General features: G+C 51.6%; 1 protein-coding gene across 2 annotated transcripts in view; it reads left to right on the forward strand.

The window, feature by feature from the left end:
• Nucleotides 1–7,208: 7,208 nt before the first annotated feature.
• Dync1h1 (dynein cytoplasmic 1 heavy chain 1) overlaps nucleotides 7,209–16,585 on the forward strand; it is a 102,477-nt gene continuing 93,100 nt past the window's right edge. Inside the window, exon 1 of one of the 2 annotated variants that reach the window (XM_042696924.1) lies at nucleotides 7,209–7,607. In XM_042696924.1, the coding sequence (XP_042552858.1) occupies nucleotides 7,337–7,607 (271 nt within the window). In that variant the 5' untranslated portion in view covers nucleotides 7,209–7,336. The remainder of the gene's footprint in view (nucleotides 7,608–16,585) is intronic. The other variant, XM_042696925.1, reaches the window with a different exon arrangement.

Below are 16,585 nucleotides of genomic sequence, written 5' to 3' on the forward strand. Positions count from 1 at the left end.
GTCAGAAGTAGGAGGATTGAGATCTGAGGCCAGCTGGAGCAAAAACCAATACTATCAAAAGTGAAGAGCCTGGGGCATGGCTCAAGCAGTGAAGTACTTGTGAGACTGTGAAATCCCTGAATGGATGGATAATTGATCGATAGCTGGATGATCAAATCTGCCTTTCTGGGCAGACCAGGATCCAGGATCAGTGCAGAAGCAGCCAATGGCTGAATCTTACCACACTGGTGCTTGAACGACATGATCGCATTTAGAGCTGTCTGCCCTAGTCAGACTTACAGAAGAGCCTGACAGAGACTAAGCTTGAGTGTGAGTCCGCCGGACATGTCGGGGATCTCAGAGGAAGCAGGGCCAGCCACAGCTCACAGGAAAGACATCCAGCTAGGCTGGGAGCTGAGGAAGGAGGAGCTGTCAGTGCAGGGACACAGGAAGGACACCCCAGGGGCAGCCAGTGGAGTAGGGGAGAGGGACACAGACCCATGGGACCGCTTCTACAGTAGCCTCTGGTAAGGCCCTTTCAGCCACGCCATTACTGGTGACACATGGGATTGCACTGAGACTTGATACATTGGAGATAATCATGTATTTATTCATTCAGCAAGTATTTCTGGAGTCTGGCTTTGGGCCCAGTCCCTATTCTATGAATGAGGCACCACCACGGGCTTCTGGAGCTGTCCGCTTCCAGCAGGGGGCGCACAATAGTTTCTTTCTGAAAGAGAAACCCAGGGGAAAAGAGCCAGGCTTGAGACACTGGAGAAAAATCATGCCAAGCACTGCTCTCAAATCCCTTTGCGCTGAAGAGCTGAGGGACAGCAGCACCCAGGCCAAGAGTTCAAGCCCCACGACAGACATGAAAATTTAAAAAAAAAGCTCTTCGCAAAACAGGCAGTGACCCTTGCTCAGCCTGGCACGGTGGAGTTTGCTTCACCTGTTGCTGTGGCTCCAAGGACAAAGATCGCAGATACCACAGCCCGGGCACAGCGTTTACTCAGGTGCATACGAGGTAGAACGAGGCCACGTGGCGCACCCTCGTAGCTAAGGAAGCCATGAGAAACCGCAGAGAGCGGAGGGAGCTGGTGAGAGGCGTCCCTCCACCCACAGACTGTAAGGTCCATTCCTGGATGGCTAGCAGATTCCAGAGTCTCTGCCCAGTACCTGCGTTACCTAGGCAACTGGCACACCTGGAAGAGGTCACATCTGCATCTGAATTTGATGTGGCCACACCTTTCTCCGCCCATATCCTAGATAAGGCCTAGCCCAGGCCCAGACGCCCTCTTTTCTAGCTCTTTCCCAGCCAGAGGGCCAACGTGGCCTGGTGCCAGCTAGAACCATGAATAAACCTACCCCTTACCTGAATACCACCTGCGTGGTGCTGTTCTTACACGGCTACCTATTTTTAAAAACCTAACACATGGGGCTGGGAAGGTGGCTCAGTGGTAGAGTGCTTGCCTTGCATGCATGAGGCCTGGGTTTGATTCCTCAGCACCACATAAGCAAAAAGAAAAAAGCCAGAAGTGGTGCCGTGGCTCTAGTGGTAGAGCACTAGCCTTGAGCTGAAGAGCTGAGGGACAGCGCCCAGGCCCAGAATTCAGGCCCCACAACTGACCCCCCCCCCCCCCAAAAAAAAAAAAGCTGAAATGGCTCTATATCAAATAAAGGAGATTTTATAGCAAATAGTCCTACCTACCACAGACCTGGCAAGGTGGTGCATGCTGGTAACAACAGCACTGGGAGGCAGAAGCAGGAGGTGAGTTCAAGGCTAGTCTGGCTACATAATGAGACCATCTCAAAAAATTATCAGAAATAAGGAGACACTGAAAAGATCAAAGAGGTGATTCAGAAAAGGACAATGCCAGGTTGTGAACTTCAAAACAACAAACACGGGCTGGGAAGGCGGCTCAGTGCTAGAGTGCTTGCCCCTCATGCATGAGGCCCTGGGTTCAATTCCTCGGCACCACATATGCAGAAAAAGCCGAAAGTGGTGCTGTGGCTCAAGTGATAGGGCGCTAGCCTTGAGCTGAAGAGCTGAAGGACAGTGCCCAGGCCCAGAGTTCAGCCCCCACAACTGACAACAAAAAACAACAAACACGGCTCTCTTCCTGTAAGTGTCCTGAGGTGACCTGTGAAAATGGTTTGCCACTCTTGACCCAGGAAACCCAGCAAAGTTGTGCAAATCAAGAGGTTCAGCCTGGTACCAGTGGCTCACACCTGTAATCCCAGCTCCCCAGAAAACTAAGATCCACAGCTCAAGGCCAGGAAACTCAAAGAAACTGTTATCTCCAATCAACCACCAAAAAGCTAGAAGTGGAGCTGTGGCTTACTTTGTAGAATGCCAACCTTGGGGTGGGGGATGGGTGGTGGAGGGAACACAAGGACAGAGCTTGGGCCGGAAATGAAGCCCCATAACTTTTCTGTTTGCATTTTTTGAAGCAGATTAAGAACATATGTGAAAAAACTATCAAGTATCTGATGATGCTTTAAAGAAACAAATGGCCAGGATTAATGGCTCAAGCCCATAAACCTGGGTGTGGAATTGGGAGGATAGAGATTCTAGGCCATTCTGAAAGGGTGGAGAAGGTACTGGAGACTGCATCTCAACCAGTCGCAGTGCACAGTGGCTGGCATGTCCCCCAGCGCAGGGATTTTGATGCATACACTTAAAAATGCAGACTCTGGTTTAGATGCACACTGCGCTGATATTGAATGCATCCAGATGAGCAAGGCACCCAAGATGGACTGCAGAACCTGTGGAGCTCAGGGCCTATTCACCCACTGTCACATGGAGACGATCCACCCTGAAAAGGAAACAGTTGTTCCTAAACCAGAAGCCCTGGTAGCACTGAAGAAACAAAAGCAACAGAAACAGGGCAGCAAAAATAAAGGCAAATAACAAAACAGCGAACATGCACTTTGACTTGCAAGGAGCAAGTAGAGCACCGGCTTTGAGAGGAAAAGCTAAGTGAGAGGGTGAGGCCCTGAGTTCGAGTGCTAGTACCAGTACATGCACACACACACACATACCCCAACAGCATGAAGAGAAGGAGGATGCAGCAAAGGTGTCAGGAACGGGAGAAGCTCCAGGGAGCTGACCACTGCTGAGCTGAGGCTCTGAGACGAAGGCGGAGCTCTGGCCTCTGGGCTTGGGCCCCAGAGGCTGAAGGTGACCTTCACTGGAGAACCTGCTGGAATGTTGGATGGGCAGGATTGCAAGTGTGTCCAAGACAGACACATTTCCCAAGAGAGACAGAAACCATTGCACTAATTTCTAAGGAATTTGCTAGAAAAGGCAGCAGAGAGACGGCACTGGTAGTAGGTTATGGCAGCCTTTTGCTTTTTTTTTTTCTTTTTTGTTGGTCCTGGGGCTTGAACTCTGGGCCTGGGTGCTTTCCCTGCGCTCTTCAGCTCAAGGTGAGCGCTCTACTGCTTGAGCCACAGCACCACTTCTGGTTCTCTAGTGGTTTATTGAAGATAAGAGTCTCACAGGTGGGACTGGGAAGGTGGCTCAGTGGTAGAGCGCTTGCCTTGAATGCATGAGGCCCTGGGTTCGATTCCTCAGCACCACATAAGCAAAAATCAAAAAAAAGCTGGAAGTGGCGCTGTGGCTCAAGTGGTAGAGCACTAGCCTTGAGCCAAAGAGCTGAGGGACAGCACCCAGGTCCAGAGTTTAGGCCCCACGACCGGACCTAAAAAAAAAAGGAGTCTCACAGAGTTCCTGCTCAGGCTGGCTTTGAACTGTGATCCTCAGATCTCAGTCTCCTGAGTAGCTAGGATGACAGACGTGAGTCACCGACCCCGGCTAGCCTTTTTCCTTTTAAGAACAGATGTCTGGGAGTAGGTGGATACTGGAGGGGGTTAAGTCCGAGACGGAGCAGGAATATTTGGGAGTGAGGGGAGAATCTCAGATGAAGTCTTCCGAGCACCCAGAGGCCGTGGTCTTGCTGCAGGTGCAGAGGCATTGCGATGCCACCAGAGGGGACAGCCCAGGGCAGTGTGGAGGGCTGAACAGGGCCCGTGGCAGCCCCCAGTTAGTCCAGCCCTCGGGGGAGCCTGGATGAACAGGAACGTCTCCCCCGTGGGCGGTGGGATGTGGCCACTGCGTTGTTACTTGGGCTGGAATCCTAGACATCTGGCCCAGGTGACCTTGGGAAGATGACCTTGGCAGCATCACCTTATGGATAGGCAGCCGGCTGGGCCGGAGGGAAGCCTGTGCGCGCATCGGCCAGCAGAGGGTGCCGCCGGGCCGTCGTCCCCGCAGGTGACCACGACCTCCGGCTTCCGCTTCCAGCCTTGGGGTGTTCCGGGGGCGCAGGGGCCCCTGTGTCCTGCCTGAGGGCGCCACCGGACAGAGGCAGGAAGGGCGGATTCTGGAATGACCTGCGTCCTGCAGCCTCGGCCCAGCAGCGCGGGGAATGCCACCCATTCCCGGGGAGGCCTTTGCTTCTCTGGGCCAGAGTATCCTGACTTCAGGAGCCCTCCCCGACCGGGATGAATGAATGAAGAGCCCACCGTGGGATTTCGGGAGAGAACAGAAGGATGGGGCGCAGGCGCAGGCCTGAGGGTGTAGGGCCAGCAGGGCCTCCAGCCGGCCTCTGGGATGCAGACACCAACTTGGGAGCCAGGTGCCGGTTGCTCACACCTATAGTCCCAGCTACCGAGGAGACTGAGAGCTGAGGGTCTCTGTTCAAAGCTGGCTTGGGCAGATCCATGAGACTTATCTCTAATTAACCACCAAAGCCAAAAGTAGAGGTGATATCAAGTGGTAGATCACTAACTTTTAGTTAAAAAAAAAAAAAAAAAAGCTAAGGGGCATGGGCTGGGAAGGTGGCTTAGTGGTAGAGTGCTTGCCTAGCATGCATGAAACCCTGGGTTCCATTCCTCAGTACTACATACACAGAAAAAGCTGGAAGTGGGGCTGTGGCTCAAGTCGTAGAGTGCTAGCCTTGAGCAAAAGAAGCTCAGGGACAGAGCCCAGGCCCTGAGTTCAAGTCCCAGGACTGATACAAAGAGGGAGTTGGGGGGTGAGGGATGGACACACAGACAGTGCATCACCCATTTCTGATAAAATCTAAGCATTGGAGCAACTATATTGGTCTTTCTCCAACAGATTCTACCATGGACTGGAGAAAACAGAGAGGCCTAAACAAGCAAGCATGCAGAAGGACCAGGTCCCGGTCCCTGTCAGCTCTGGGGTATGCTGAGGCTGAGTCCTGTGCTGGGAGGGGAAGGGGTACCTTGAAAGATCCTTGGCGCAGTCCGGCCAGCCTCTGGGACAAAGCATGAAAATACCAGGCACTTAATGTGCAGCATATGTTCACCAAGGTGGTCATTCTTCTTATAACATCTAACAATGCAAATGCCTTTAATAATGAGAATCCTTGTAGATGGGTTGACTCTGCCTTCCATCCCCTTAGAAATAATGAGCACTATTAGTTTCAAATTTGTCACATAGAGTTTCAAATCCAGAGGCTGTTATCAGTTCTCTTGGCTTGGATCCAGGTTGCAGAGGTTTGAATCCTTTTGGATGCCTGAGTGGCTGAGTCTCCTGGGCCCGTGCTGACTCACGGTGCAGCAGCCAGCATGTGGCCTCTTTAGCCACCAAATCCCTGCAAGATTCTAGTCTCGCAGACACAGTGTGGGGTGTGGCCAGTTCATAGAGGATAGGTTTTCCTCATTGTCCTTGTTCCTGCCCCTGAAGGACAGCATAGTGTCTTGCACAAAGTGACTGTTGAGTGTGAACTCTTGGTGGTGTGTTACTGCTATCCAGAACTATTTTGATCACAGCACAGACTCATTGCAGTTGCTTTGTGTGTGTGTTTCTGGATTAGTTAAAATCCTTGGGCATATTAACAACAGTGGACGGATGGAGGGTGGAAGGGGAGAGGATCGATCTGTTCTCTCATAAGAATCAGCTGGCGAGTCTCTGTTCCAGCAGCCCCTGGGACTTGGCACTAGATGATTGTTCCAGAAATAAGCATATTGCAGGTTTCCGTTTTCCAAAGATGATTTGAGAGAATCAGATCATACCATCATGATCCCTCCAATCAGAACGCAGCGCTCTGGCTCTACTCTTTGATATTAAAACACTTGCACAAAAACAACTTTGGCTTCCAACCAAGAAGAAATAAGTTATGAACATGAACTCTCAAATACCAATTAGTACCCTCTAGAATAAACTCTTTTTTGATGGTGGTAGTGCTAAGGGTTTTCTGGTGTTTTTGTTTGTTTTGTCAGTGCTGGGGCTTGAACTTGGGGCCTGGGCGCTGTCCCTGAGCTTCTTTTGCTCAAGATGAGCACTCTGCCACTTGATCCACGGGGCCACTTCTGGCTTTTTCTGTGTATGTGATACTGAGGAATGGAGTCCAGGGCTCCATGCATGCTAGGCAAGCACTCTACCACTGAGCCAGCTTCCCAGCCCAGTGCTGGAGGTTGGAACCAGCGCTGCAGCCTTGGTAGACAGGTCACTTGAGTCACAGAACTGGCCATTTCGTCACCATGAATGTGGGAAGCGTGGGCTGCGGCCCTTCTGTTCTTGGTGTAAGGGAAGGCCGTGGTGGGTCACGGCGGGGAGCCTCGCCAGCAGGAATCCAGCCCAGGTCCCTGCCAGCCCGGGTGCGCAGCCCCACGGAGCGGCACGGCAGCCCGGGGCCGCCCAGGAGTCCCAGCGCCCTCGGGGGAATGATGGTCTCAGTCTTCCCGGGCCTAGGTTTACCCTGCCCCGGCGTCAGGCAGGCCGGGAAGGCCCCTGCCCACCGACTCTCTTCCCGGTCTAGCCAGGGTGATGGTGGGCACACCCCTCATCTCCTTGCCTTCCATATGTTCTCATTCACCGAGAGGACGGTGCCGGGCACAAGCTCCCCCGATACATCATTCATTCGCTGTTTATGGAGTTCTAGGGCTCTGCGTTATTCCGCTGGGTCCCTGCAGTGAACAACAGGGACACAGCCCCGCCTCCATCTTTCCGGGTGCCAAGGCGGAGCCCCATCTTTTCCTCACACTGCAGAGACGCAGGACCCAGCCAGCCCTAGGACTACAAGTCCCAGGGTGCCGCGCGGCGGCATCGCCGGGCCAGGCTCCCGCGCACGCGCGGCGGCGTGACGCCGGGCCGCGAGCGGGCGCCGGTGGCTGCGGCCGGCGGGCGGGCCGGGGAGGGGCCGGCGGGCGGGCCGGGGAGGGGCCGGCGGGCGGCGGTGGCTTTAGGGCGGAGCCGGCTCCGCTCGCCGCAGTCGGCCGTGGGCTAGCGGACGGTGCGGCTTCCGGCGCCCGTTTCTCTCGCACTTTCTCCCCTCGCGCGCGGGCCACCTCCTCAGGGCCCCCCACGGGTCCCAAGCGCGGCGCCATGTCGGAGCCCGGCGGCGGCGGCGGCGGCGGCGGCGGCGGCGAGGACGGCTCGGCCGGCCTGGAGGTGTCGGCCGTGCAGAACGTGGCCGACGTGTCGGTGCTGCAGAAGCACCTGCGCAAGCTGGTGCCGCTGCTGCTGGAGGACGGCGGCGAGGCGCCGGCGGCGCTGGAGGCGGCGCTGGAGGAGAAGAGCGCGCTGGAGCAGATGCGCAAGTTCCTGTCGGACCCGCAGGTCCACACGGTGCTGGTGGAGCGCTCCACCCTGAAAGGTGCGGGCGCGGGCGGGCGGGCGGGCGCGGGCCGGACCGGCGCGGCCGGCCGGGGCTCGTGGGCCGCAGCGCCCCTCGGAAGCCCCCCGGGCCGCAGACGCCCGCCCGGGCACCCCCAGCCCCCGCCCCCAGCCCGCAGGCGCCCCGCACCGGGAGAGCCCCGGCGCCGCGCCCGCGTCGCGCCCTCGCCACACCCCTCGGCCGGCCGGGTCCCCGCGGGAGGACCCCTGCCTGCTCTCGGGAAGGGATGAGGGCGCCCCTGTCTTGGCCGTCACCCCCAAACAATGGGGTCGCTTTGTCTGCTCGGGCCTCTCAAGATGGCCGAGCTGGGTGGAGACGGCGTCTCCCGGGCCGGGCGGAGGCCTCGCCGCCTCCGGTGTCACATGAGCTCGCTGCTTTCGTTTCGTGGCCGGGCCTCGGGAGGGCTGCGGCGGGGCCCGGCCCGCAGGGAGGCGGCCAGCCCGGCGCCGCGGCCCGACGGCCGTGGGCGAGTGCCCACGCGCGGGCCTGGCCTGCCCGGGAGGCCGCGCGTCCGGCTCGGCGGCTGGACCCCCGGGTCAGCTCCGGCCCGTGACCCGCGTTCCCGCACCGCGCCTCCAGCGCGAGGCGCCCAGGGCTCTGACCAGGGCCCCCCCGCAGGACCGAGTCTGGCTTTCCGGGGTGAACGCGCGAGGTGGGGCCTGGCGAGGGAGGAGGAGAAAGGCCGCTTGCAGACCGCAGTCCAGCTGCCGAAAAGCCCTCTGGGGTGGTGTGTGACAGTTCTGCGAATGGGTGTGGCAGGCCCTGCTGGGAACCCGCATGGCGTCCGGGAGAATGTTGGGTGGCTAGGGACTGCAGATTGGAAGTGCGGTGTGGGAACGCGTTTGTTACAGGGTCAGGTCTGTGCCTGGAGCGCGCCCGAGAGCTTACTGTGCGCCCCCCTCTCCCCCCCCGTTTCTTTTTGATAGTTTGTTTCTTTCAAGGTTGCGGTGAGATGTTTCACTGTAGCCTTGGTTTGGGCCAGAGGTTGGTAGAGTGTAAGAGTGTTTTTCTGTGATTCGCCTGGAATGTTCAAAGCAAATACCCATTCAAGGGTACCCAGATTTAGAGTACGACCATTGTTCAGGGTTCCTTTTTTTTTTTTTTTAATGGAAATCTACATTGATTAAAAAAAAAACGTTAACTCACTTTTAAAGTATGCACATGAGATAAAACGAACTATGACTTTACTGTCCGGATAAGGCCATTGTCAGCTTTTTGATCTATTGCTTCTTGGACATTTTAAAAAATGCATGCACAGTATTTTATTAAAATAAAGTTTAACCTGTGTTTATTTTATTTTTATTTATTTTTTGTCAGTCATGGGTCTTGAACTCTGGGCCTGGGTGCTGTCCCTCAGCTCTTCAGCTCAAGGCTAGTGCTCTACAACTTGAGCCACAGCGCCACTCAATGGACTTTCCTGCCCAGGCTGGCTTTGGACCTGGATCTTCAGATCTCAATCCTCCTGAGTAGCTAGGATTACAACTGTGAGCCAATGGCACCCAGCTAACCTGCATTTTTTTAAAAAAGTTTCAGTAATTCATTTGTCTGTGTGCGTGTGTGCCTTGAAGCTTGAGCTCAGGACCTGAGTGCTGACCCTTTAGCCTTTTCACTCTAGGTTAGTGCTCTACCACTTGAGTCACAGCTCCACTATCAGCTTTTTGGTAATTAATTAGAGGTAAGAGTCTCAGATTTTTCTGCCCAGGTTGGCTTTGAACTTTGATCCTCACATCTCAGCCTCCTGAATAGCCAGGATAATAGACATAAGCCTGTAACGAGCCCTGGACCCATTTGTCCTATTTTTATTGTGCAACATATGAATTTAAATTAGTGATTTTATTTACCTTGGATCATGATTTTTTAAATATTTTATTTCTTCATTTAATTTTGCAAGTCCTGGAGCTTGAACTCAGGACCTGGGCACTATCCCTGTGCTCAAGGCTAGCACTCTACCACTTGAACCACAGTGCCACTTCTGGCTTCTTCTGTTCAGTGGTAGTGAGGAATAGAAGAACCCAGGGCTTATTGCAAGCTAGGGTAGCTCTCTATTACTAAGTCACATTACCAACCTTAACTTTAAAATTGTTATTATTAAGGTGATGTGCGGAGGAGTTGCAGTTACATAAGTCAGATGAAGAGTACATTTCTTTCTTTTTCTTTTTTTTTGTTTTTTTTTGGTAGTTTGTGGGGCCTGAAGTCTGGGTCTGGGCGCTGTCCCTCAGCTCTTCAGCTCAAGGCTAGCGCTTTACCACTTGAGCCACAGCATCACTTCCAGCTTTTTCTGCTTATGTGGTGCTGAGGAATCAAACCCAGGGCCTCATACATACAAGGCAAGCACTCTACCACTGAGCCACCGTCCCAGCCCTGAGAGTACATTTCTTTTTGGACAGTGTCACCCCTTCCGTCGCTCTCCTGGTTTTTCCCTCCTGTCCCCACTCACAAGCTATATAGTTCATTTTCAACATAGTGTCTAGTGATACCACTGTTGTATCATGATTCCCTTTTCTCTGTTGCTTTTTGCTTCTACAGTGCACATCAATAATTCACTTTTCTCAGACATTTTAGAGTTAGACTTTGCTAGAATTATTGTTGGTGACAGGTGAACATATCAAAGGAATGTACTTTTCTTCAGCAAATGGATACCAGCGTCCACATCACAGCTCCATAATGACTTGCACTTTTGAGAGCTGACTAGTGAAAGTATCTAAAATTGAAAAATTCCTTCATTTTTCTTTATAAAAATCCTTGCTATTTCTAATGATTGAGCCTGTGTAAGTTATTTTTCACCTTATGAAAAGCTGAGGAAAAACTTGAAAATTAGCCCAAGTTTATGCCATGCGAGCAGCTTACTGATCTTATTAGCAGCCTGGCTGCACTGGACAGTGCAGACCCCAGCACGAGCTGGGCCTCTGGTGGAAGGCTTGTCTGCAAGTAATTTCAGGACTTAGCATTGGCTTTTTTTTTTTTGTCATGGGGCTCAGTTTGAGGTCTGGGGCCTGTCCCTGAGCATTCTCTCTCCCTCTCTCTCCCTCTCTCTCCCTCCCTCCTCCCTCCCTCTTTCCCTCCCTCTCTCCCTTCCTCTCTCTCCTCTTAAATTTTGTTGGAAAGGTGATGTATAGAGGGGTTACAATTACATAAATCAGGTAATGACTACATTTTTATTTATTTATTTTTTGGTTAGTCATGGGCCTTGAACTCTGGGCCTGGGCGCTGTCCCTCAGCTCTTCAGCTCAAGCAAAGCACTCTACCACTTGAGCCACAGCGCCACTTCTGGTTTTCTGAGTAGTTTATTGGAGATAAAAGTCTCACATCCTTTCCTACCCCGGCTGGCTTTGAACTGTGATCCTCAGATCTCAGCCTCCTGAGTAGCTAGGATGACAGGCGTGGATCACCAGCACGAGCTCTACCACTTGAGCCACAGTGCCACTTCCAGTTTTCTAGTGGTTTATTGGAGGTAAGAGTCTCACAGACTTTCCTGCCTGGGCTGGCTTTGCCGCGCTTACATTTCTTTTTGAACAGTGTCATCTCTTTCCTCATTTTCTCCCAGTCCTTGAGTTCTCTTGGAGCTCTACCGTTTTGAGCCACAACTTTGCTTCCGGTTTTCTGGTGGTTAGTTGGAGATAAGCTTCTTTCAAAATTTCCTGCCTGAAATTCCTTTGAGCCTTGATCCTCAGATCTCAGCCTCCAAAGAAGCTAGCATCACAGACCTGAGCCACCCGTGCCTGGTTTACCTTCTCTCTCTCTCTCTCTCTCTCTCTCTCTCTCTCTCTTGTAGGTTGTAGGGCCTGAACTCTGGCCTGGGCACTGTCCCTTAGCTCTTCAGCTCAAGGCTGGCACTCTACCACTAGAGTCATAGCTCCACTTCTGGCTTTTTCTGCTTATATGGTGCTGAGGAATTGAACCCAAGGCCTCATGCATGCAAGGCCAGCACTCTACCACTGAGCCACCTTCCCAGCCCCTTCTCTTTTTTTTAATAGAAGGGAGTTTCCAAACCACCTGTATTAAATACAGACATATTTATATGAAACCATATTTCTAACCCAGCTAGCTGTAAACTTTTTCTTAAAAGTATAGCATTTTTCAGAGTAGAGAATAAAGATTGTGAGCTGTTTTGGCAGTTTTGCTTTTTTGTGTATGTGGTACGGGGTTTTGTGCTTATCCCATCAGCATCTTTGGTTTTTTTTTTTTTTTTGGTCACGGGGCTTGAACTCTGGGCTTGGGCGCTGTCCCTGCGCTCCTCAGCTCAAGGTGAGCTGAGCCATGGCGCCACTTCCGGTTTTCTAGTGGTTTATTGGGGATAAGAGTCTCACGGACTTTCCTGCCTGGGTTGGCTCTGAACCACGATCCTCAGATCTCTGCTTCCTGAGTAGCTAGGATTACAGGCGTGAGCCACTGGCACCCGACAAACATCTTTGGTTTTTTGTGTTTTGTTGTTGTTATTTTTTGTCACACATGGGGCCTGAACTCTGGGCCTGGGCGCTGTCCCTCAGCTCTTCAAGGCTAGTACTCTACCACTTGAGCCACAGCACCACTTCTGGTTTTCTGGGTGGTTTATTGGAGATAAGAATCTCACAGACTTGGGCTGGGATGTAGCTCAGTGGCAAAGTGCTTGCCTAGCAAGTGCAACGTCCTGGGTTTGATCCCCAGTACCAAAAAAGAAAAGACCAAAAAAAAAAAAATACAGTTTAAAAAAACCCAAACAAACAAAAAAAAGAATCTCATAGACTTTACTTCCTGGGGTGGCTTTGAACCTTGATCCTCAGATCTCAGGCTCCTGAATAACTAGGATTAAAAGTGTGAGCCACCAGCGCCTGGCTTTGTTGGTGTGTGTGTGTGTGTGTGTGTGTGTGTGTGTGTGTGTGTGTGTGTGTTTGTGTGTGTATGTGTGTGTGTGTGTCTTGGGGCTTGGACTCAGGGCCTGGGTGTGTGTGTGTGTCTTGGGGCTCAGGGCCTGTGTGTGTGTGTGTGTGTGTGTGTGTGTGTGTGTGTGTGTCTTGGGGCTTGGACTCAGGGCCTGGGTGTGTGTGTGTGTGTGTGTGTGTCTTGGGGCTCAGGGCCTGTGTGTGTGTGTGGTGCCAGGCTGGAACATTCTTTTTATTTTTTTTTTTTTTTTTTGTCGGTCGTGGGGCTTGAACTCTGGGCCTGGGCGCTGTCCCTCAGCTCTTCAGCTCAAGGCGAGCGCTCTACCACTTGAGCTACAGCGCCACTTCCGGTTTTCTGGTGGTTTATTGGAGATAGGAGTCTCACGGTCTTTCCTGCCCGGGCTGGCTTTGAACCGCGATCCTTAGATCTCAGCCTCCTGAGTAGCTAGGATTACAGGCGTGAGCCACCAGCGCCCGGCGCAGCTTATTTTATATATTAAATTATTTATTTTTGTTGGTGTGGAGCTTGAACTCAGGGCCTGGGCACTCTCCCTGAGCTTTTTGCTCAAGGCTAGCACCCTACCACTTTTAGCCACAGCACAACTTCTGGTTTTCTGGTGGTTAATTGGAGATGAGAGTCTCCTAGATTTTCCTGCCTGGGCTGTCTTTGAACCATGATCCTCAGATCTCAGCCTCTTGAGTAGTTAGGATTACAAGCACAAGCCACCAACATCTAGCTTAGCAGGTTTTTGGGGGTTTTTGGTTCTGCCTGAGTGCTGTCCTGACTTCTTTTTGCTTAAGGCTAGTGCTCTACCACTTGAGCCACAGCACCCCTTCCCACCTTTTCTGATTAGGTATTAGAGATGAGAGTCTCATAGACTTTCCTGCCCAGGCTGGATTCGAGCCACAGTTCTCAAATCTCAACCTCCTAAGTACCTAAGGTCACAGGTATGAGCCACTGGTGCCAATCTTAGGAGCTTATTTTGATAGTGAAAAATTGGAGCGTAGGGAATGAAAAGCTACAGCTTTCACTTTAAGAAATCTCCTCTCAAGCCGGGTCCCAGTGGCTCAGGCTTATAATCCTAGCTACTCAGGAGGCTGAGATCTGAGGATCTCGGTTCCAAGCCAGCCAAGGCAGGAATGTCCAAGAGACTTTTTTTTTTTTTTTTGGTCATGGGGCTTGAACTCTGGGCCTGGGCGCTGTCCCTCAGCTCTTCAGCTCAAGGCCAGTGCTCTACCACTTGAGCTACAGAACCACTTCCAGTTTTCTGGTGGTTTATTGGAGATAGGACTCTCCCAGTCTTTCCTGCCTGGGCTGGCTTTGAACCTCGATGTTCAGATCTCAGCCTCCTGAGTAGCTAGGATTACAGGTGTGAGCCACCAGCGCCCAGCTGAGAGACTCTTATCTCCAATAAACCACTGGAAAAGTGGAAGTGGCGCTGTGGCTCAAGTGGTAGAGCACTTGCCTTGAGCTGAAAAGCTCAGGGACAGCACCCAGGCCCAGAGTTCAAGACCCATGACCACCACCACTACCAAAATAGACAAGAAAAGGAAATCTCTCGTTCACATCTGGTCTGCAGGAAATAATCTTCATGGTGTACTTATAAAAATTCTGACTAGATAGGCAGGTGTCCATTACTGAACTGGGTGTTCTATACTTTCCTTCCCCCCTTTTTTCTTTCTTTCCTTTTGCCAGTCCTGGGGCTTGAACTCAGGGTCTGGGCGCTGTCCCTGAGCAGCTTATGCTCAAGGCTAACACTTTACCACTTGAGCCACAGAGTCACTTCTGGCTTTTTCTGCGTATGTGGTGCTGAGGAATGGAACCCAGGGCCTCATGCATGTGAGGAGAGTGCTCCACCACTGCCTTTGTGCTTGGATTGTGGCTCTTGTGTTCAGTCTGTGCTAAGTAAGCAGGGCTGGTGAGCGTCCCTGTGCAGCTCCCAGCTGCGGGCTCTGCAGCCTGTTAGTGGCCTGGCCGGGCCTGGCGCACGAGTGTGTGCTGTGTGCGCGCATGCTTCACCACAGTGTCTTAGCTTAGGACTGAAAACAGTGGTTGCCTTCATGTGTGCTTATCTGAAGCATGTAATTACAGTTTGTCCGGAGGTAGGTAATATGGGGTTTTGCCTCCTCTCTAATGTGTAGGCTGGGAGTGGAATGGGAAAGAAAGCAGAGCTGTGTAAAGGACTCCTTATCATAGAGATGGAGAGGAGAGATGGAAAGTCTTATAAAAAGTGTAGGTTATGACTAAAAAAACATAGTTCAAACTGGGTTTCTTGGATCCAAAATATGTGGGACCAGAAGTGTCAGACTTGGTCATTTTGTATCGACTTTTATTGTTTGAGCGTCTCTATTTTGAAATCTGAATTCTTTTTTTGAACTTCTTGTCAGTACTCAAAAAGTTTCAGATTTCAGATTTTCAGATTACAGCCTTCACGGCCCTTCCAATGATCAATGAGATGACTAAGAGTAGAAAGGGTTGCTAGTCAGGCGCTGGTGGCTCACACCTGTAATCCTAGCTAAGATCTGAGAATCACAGTTTGAAACCAGCCCCAGGCTGAAAAGTCCCCATGAGACTCCTCTCCAATTAACCACCGGAAAACCAGAAGTGGTGCTGTGGCTCAAAGTGGTAGAACGCTAGCCTTGAGCAGAAGAGCTCAGCGACAGTGGTCAGGCCCTGAGTTCAAGCCCCAGACTGACACAAAAATAAAAATAAAAATAAGTAAATAAATAAGTGATAAAGATGAAGGTGGACAGGAATTGGCTCTCAGCATTTAAAATGCCAGTCTAGAGCGGCAAGAAAGCAAGAGGTATCTCCTTCTCTTTCAACAGGAAGGAATTGAAGCCCTAGACTTTTTTTTTTTAATCACTCTTGGGATTTGAACTCTGGGCCTGAGCGCTGTCACTCAGCTCTTCAGCTCAAGGCTAGTGCTCTACCACTTGAGCTGTATCGCCACTTCCAGTTTTCTGGTGGTTTATTGGAGATAAGAGTTTCACGGAGGGCTGGGAAGGTGGCTCAGTGGTAGAGCGCTTGCCTTGCATGCATGAGGCCCTGGGTTCGATTCCTCAGCACCACATAAGCAAAAAAGAAAAAAGCCAGAAGTGGCGCTGTGGCTCAAGTGGTAGAGCACTAGCCTTGAGCTGAAGAGCTGAGGGACAGCGCCCAGGCCCAGAGTTCAGGCCCCACAACCGGACCCCCCCCCCCCAAAAAAAAAAAGAAAGAGTTTCACGGACTTTCCTGCCCGGGCTAGCTTTGAACTGGGATCCTCAGGCCTCAGCCTCCTTAGTAGCTAGGATTACAGGCATGAGCCACTGGTGCCTGGCGAAGCCCTAGACTTTTAAGACGCAGTTGGGAAAAAGATTCGTTGTTGTGTTTTTGTGCCATTCCTACAGCTTGAACTCAGGCCCTGGGCATTGTTCCTGAGCTTTTTTTTCCCTCAAGGATCCTGCTCTTCCATTTAAATCTCAGCTCTACTTCCAGCTTTTTGCTAGTTAATTAGAGATAAGAGTCTCATGGATTTTTCTGCCCAGGCTGGCTATAAACCAAGATCCTCAGATCTCAGCTTCCTGAGTAGCTAGGATGACAGGCAGTAAGCCACAGGGGGGGGGGGGGGGGGGCGCGCTGGGAGACCCTATTAAACAAAGGAATCAGATAAAGGGCTTTGTAAGGAGGATTCTGAAATCTGAAGACAAAGTTCTCTGCAATTACTTGATACTTATTCAAATGGGAATATTTAATCTGTCATAGCAATTACTTTTTTAAATTATTATTAAGAAGCACTAAGTCTCAAGATGTTAGGGCATTAGTAATTCAGTGTTTATATTTCTTGGCTTTTTCCTAGGAATACTAAGTGAACTCTACTTTTGTATCTTGCGAGTATTAAATGGAGCTTAGTGCCCCTGTCTCACCCCTCTAGGAATGTTACACTGGGAAAGGTAATCTCATGTCATTTGCTCTGAACCTGAGCAGGGAATGGTGTAGTAACGAGGCCCAGCCTCCTTAGAGGAGGAGAGGTCAGGAGCAAGCTACAAAAAGAGGATGTGGATGGTGGTGACTGACCAAGATAATGTGGAACTAGAAGGTTTCACATCTTAAAAGGG

The sequence above is a fragment of the Dipodomys spectabilis genome, unplaced genomic scaffold (genome assembly GCF_019054845.1).
Source record: "Dipodomys spectabilis isolate Male_0828 unplaced genomic scaffold, ASM1905484v1 ptg000212l, whole genome shotgun sequence".
Classification (NCBI taxonomy): domain Eukaryota; kingdom Metazoa; phylum Chordata; class Mammalia; order Rodentia; family Heteromyidae; genus Dipodomys; species Dipodomys spectabilis.